Consider the following 4,435-nt stretch of genomic DNA (forward strand, 5'->3'; position numbering starts at 1 on the left):
ATCATTTGACAGACTTTAAATTTTTTAATACAAATATATAGGCATTATATATAATAGAAATTACTTACTCTGAATTCAATAGAGTCTACATGTTTCACAAACTCTTCCCACTCCCTAACTGTCATGGTCCTGGGCATTAACTTCTCCAGCCGTTTCTTTTGTTCTTCCCCTTGTAGCCGATCCAAAGCGTCGAGTACCAAACCAGCTTTCCTTGACCTTGCTTCTCTAAGATAAGTTCCCATCTTGCTGAAATAATAGTCTTTGTAATACTCATGCACAATGAATCGGTTCTACAAATAAATTTAAATAATTGAATTAGAATGCGCTATGAATTAAATAATTGTTGACTATGACTTAAATAATTATTGACGAATGAAAAGAGTTAAAGAGTTATCAATTGCGAACCGAGACTATCTTCCATATGTTTTCTTTGGCTTCATAAGGGACAAGTCTCCAATCCTTGTACGTTAATGGAAGTTTCCGAACAAGCACCCCTAGCACACTGGCAAGTTGCACAGATGGATCACCAATCGGTTGTTCATTAGCGTTGAAGGAAATTGTTCTTTTCGGATCAGCAGAATCTAACTTCAGTGCATACATCTGGGTTGGACCACGTGGAACATATTTTCTTTTCTTTGCTTCTTTTCCTTCTTCACCTTCCTCATTATCATCATTACCACTATCATTTTCTTCTTCCAATTCAGGCTCATCACCATTACCGTTATCATTCTCTTCTTCCACATCAGGCTCCACATGATCAGAGTTATCCTCTTCCACAGATTCCTCCTCCTCTTCCTCTTCTTCTTCATCTTGAAAATATGCGAGAGTGTCGTGTGGATCCCTAAGTTGAACATTCAGACATGGGTCTGTGCTGCTTGTGTCAAGTTTTCGCTTTACATTCTTTCGCCCCACTCCAGATTTTTCAGTATCTCCTTCAGAGCTTTTTGATTGGGACTTTGTAGTTGTGGTCTGTGAATGTTGAGCACTTTCAGATTGCACATTCTTCTTCCTAGTAGCCTGTCTCTTTGTAGTTGGTGATGAAATTTTAGCACTTTCAGGTTGTCGACGACGCTTAGGAGTTGTTGCACATTTAGTTAGAGAAGAAACAGCAGCACTTGGTTCTAACTTCTTGTTCCTTGGTGATGATCGCCTACTTTCAGGTGGAAGGGTTGGTTCTGCGGACTTGGTGTGAGTCGGGGTTTGCAGCTTTCAAGTGAGTGAAGCACTTTCAGTTGGGGACTGTTGAGTGTTCTGCTTGTTTTTCATCTGCAAAAAGTGTAGCTTAGTTAAAATGAGAAGGTAAGTAGTTTGTTGTGAAATTGAGATAAAAAGTCATTACCTTTATCGCAAACTTCTTGTTCCTTGGTGATGATCGCCTACTTTCAGGTGGAAGGGATGGTTCTGCGGACTTGGTTTGAGTCGGGGTTTGCAGCTTTGAAGTGAGTGAAGCACTTTCAGTTGGGGACTGTTGAGTGTTCTGCTTATTTTTCATCTGCAAAAAGTGTAGCTTAGTTAAAATGAGAAGGTAAGTAGTTTGTTGTGAAATTGAGATGAAAAGTCATTACCTTTATCGCAAACTTCTTGTTCCTTGGTGATGATCGCCTACTTTCAGGTGGAAGGGATGGTTCTGCAGATGGAGAACCTTTATCAGTTTTGGACTGTTTGTTTTTCATCTGCAACAACAATGCATATAGGTTAGTTAAAATGATATGGTGAATAAATTTATTTACACTGGCTCCGAGATCGAAACCTGGCGGTGAGTGGACTACTCTAACTCGGAGACCTCATAAGAACGATGAATTTGTCGATTCATAGGTAAGATGCTTTCATAATATTCCTCCAACCCTTAAACATGACCGGTTTTGGCAACTTCGAGACATAACATGGCTCCGAGATCGAAACCTGGTGGTGAGTGGACTACTCTAACTCGGAGACTTCATAAGAACGATGAATCTGTCGATTCATAGGTAAGATGCTTTCATAATATTCCTCCAACCCTTAAACCTGACCGGTTTTGGCAACTTCGAGACATAACATGGCTCCGAGATCGAAACCTGGCGGTGAGTGGACTACTCTAACTCGGAGACTTCATAAGAACGATGAATCTGTCGATTCATAGGTAAGATGCTTTCATAATATTCCTCCAACCCTTAAACCTGACCGGTTTTGGCAACTTCGAGACATAACATGGCTCCGAGATCGAAACCTGGCGGTGAGTGGACTACTCTAACTCGGAGACTTCATAAGAACGATGAATCTGTCGATTCATAGGTAAGATGCTTTCATAATATTCCTCCAACCCTTAAACCTGACCGGTTTTGGCAACTTCGAGACATAACATGGCTCCGAGATCGAAACCTGGCGGTGAGTGGACTACTCTAAATCAGACTTCATAAGAACGATGAATCTGTCGATTCATAGGTAAGGTGATTTCATAATATTCCTCCAACCCTTAAACCTGACCGGTTTTGGCAACTTCGAGACATAACATGGCTCCGAGATCGAAACCTGGCGGTGAGTGGACTACTCTAACTCGGAGACTTCATAAGAACGATGAATTTGTCGATTCATAGGTAAGATGCTTTCATAATATTCCTCCAACCCTTAAACCTGACCGGTTTTGGCAACTTCGAGACATAACATGGCTCCGAGATCGAAACCTGGCGGTGAGTGGACTACTCTAACTCGGAAACTTCATAAGAACGATGAATCTGTCGATTCATAGGTAAGATGCTTTCATAATATTCCTCCAACCCTTAAACCTGACCGGTTTTTGCAACTTCGAGACATAACATGGCTCCGAGATCGAAACCTGGCGGTGAGTGGACTACTCTAAGTCAGAGACTTCATAAGAACGATGAATCTGTCGATTCATAGGTAAGATGCTTTCATAATATTCCTCCAACCCTTAAACCTGACCGGTTTTGGCAACTTCGAGACATAACATGGCTCCGAGATCGAAACCTGGCGGTGAGTGGACTACTCTAAGTCAGAGACTTCATAAGAAAGATGAATTTGTCGATTAATAGGTAAGATGCTTTCATAATATTCCTCCAACCCTTAAACCTGACCGGTTTTGGCAACTTCGAGACATAACATGGCTCCGAGATCGAAACCTGGCGGTGAGTGGACTACTCTAACTCGGAGACTTCATAAGAACGATGAATCTGTCGATTCATAGGTAAGATGCTTTCATAATATTCCTCCAAACCTTAAACCTGACCGGTTTTGGCAACTTCGAGACATAACATGGCTCCGAGATCGAAACCTGGCGGTGAGTGGACTACTCTAACTCGGAGACTTCATAAGAACGATGAATCTGTCGATTCATAGGTAAGATGCTTTCATAATATTCCTCCAACCCTTAAACCTGACCGGTTTTGGCAACTTCGAGACATAACATGGCTCCGAGATCGAAACCTGGCGGTGAGTGGACTACTCTAACTCGGAAACTTCATAAGAACGATGAATCTGTCGATTCATAGGTAAGATGCTTTAATAATATTCCTCCAACCCTTAAACCTGACCGGTTTTGGCAACTTCGAGACATAACATGGCTCCGAGATCGAAACCTGGCGGTGAGTGGACTACTCTAACTCGGAGACTTCATAAGAACGATGAATCTGTCGATTCATAGGTAAGATGCTTTCATAATATTCCTCCAACCCTTAAACCTGACCGGTTTTGGCAACTTCGAGACATAACATGGCTCCGAGATCGAAACCTGGCGGTGAGTGGACTACTCTAACTCAGAGACTTCATAAGAACGATGAATCTAACCATATACTGGGAATATTCCTTTGGAATATTCTATGTATATCATCACATCATAACCACCCATTCATTTAATTTTTAATTCTATTTCATCTGCAACCGTTAATTTTTTTTTTTTGTTTAACATCATTCTCATATCTATTCCTTCCTCATCCTTTTCTTTTTTTCCCTCAACTGCATCTCCCCAGTGTGTTCGACGGAGAAACTTCACCTCAAACCACCATTACTCAAACCACCATCACTCAAACCACTTCGGTACAGCAGCACCTCCATCACTCAAACCACTGGAAACTTCATCGTCAACGACTCCAACAGCTCCGTTCATTACCATCGTTTTTAACTTCATCAATCTCAGGAGATTACTTCACCAACTTCATCATCACCACACAATGTTGAAGATCGATCTGTAACCCATATCTCGACTAACCACCTCCACCAATTTCCCGAAGTTGAAGATCTATCTGTAACCAAAGCTCAATTAGGGTATATTGTTTTTTTGATTTTTGAATTAGGTTTTTTTCAGTGACTTTTTTGCATTAAAATTTGAATTAGGTTTTTTGATAATCAACACAGAACAATATGGGTTTGGTTTAAAATTTGATTAAAATCAACAATATGGGTAGTTTGTTCCTTTCTTATTTGCATGACAGTAATGAAGAAA

General features: G+C 40.8%; 1 protein-coding gene across 1 annotated transcript; it reads right to left on the reverse strand.

Annotated features, from left to right (window-relative positions):
• Positions 1-393: 393 nt before the first annotated feature.
• LOC113273161 (uncharacterized protein DDB_G0290587-like) lies at positions 394-4,105 on the reverse strand. Its single transcript, XM_026522924.1, has 4 exons — positions 4,034-4,105; positions 1,340-1,492; positions 681-1,206; positions 394-581 (listed from the first exon to the last, which is right to left on the reverse strand). Exons 1-4 carry the CDS (start codon positions 4,103-4,105, stop codon positions 394-396), a joined length of 939 nt encoding a protein of 312 aa, XP_026378709.1.
• Positions 4,106-4,435: the final 330 nt, after the last annotated feature.

Source organism: Papaver somniferum, chromosome 4 (genome assembly GCF_003573695.1).
Source record: "Papaver somniferum cultivar HN1 chromosome 4, ASM357369v1, whole genome shotgun sequence".
In the NCBI taxonomy this organism is placed as follows: Eukaryota; Viridiplantae; Streptophyta; class Magnoliopsida; order Ranunculales; family Papaveraceae; genus Papaver; species Papaver somniferum.

What these genes read in the sequence shown, in the direction of transcription:
- LOC113273161 (XM_026522924.1), bottom strand. Translation starts at nt 4,105, where the DNA reads ATGGTAATGAACGGAGCTGTTGGAGTCGTTGACGATGAAGTTTCCAGT. An exon ending in TGAGTGATGGAGGTGCTGCT is followed by an intron (nt 1,493 to 4,033) that starts GTACCGAAGTGG and finishes CACTTTTTGCAG; the next exon opens with ATGAAAAATAAGCAGAACAC. An exon ending in ACAAGAAGTTTGCGATAAAG is followed by an intron (nt 1,207 to 1,339) that starts GTAATGACTTTT and finishes CTCACTTGAAAG; the next exon opens with CTGCAAACCCCGACTCACAC.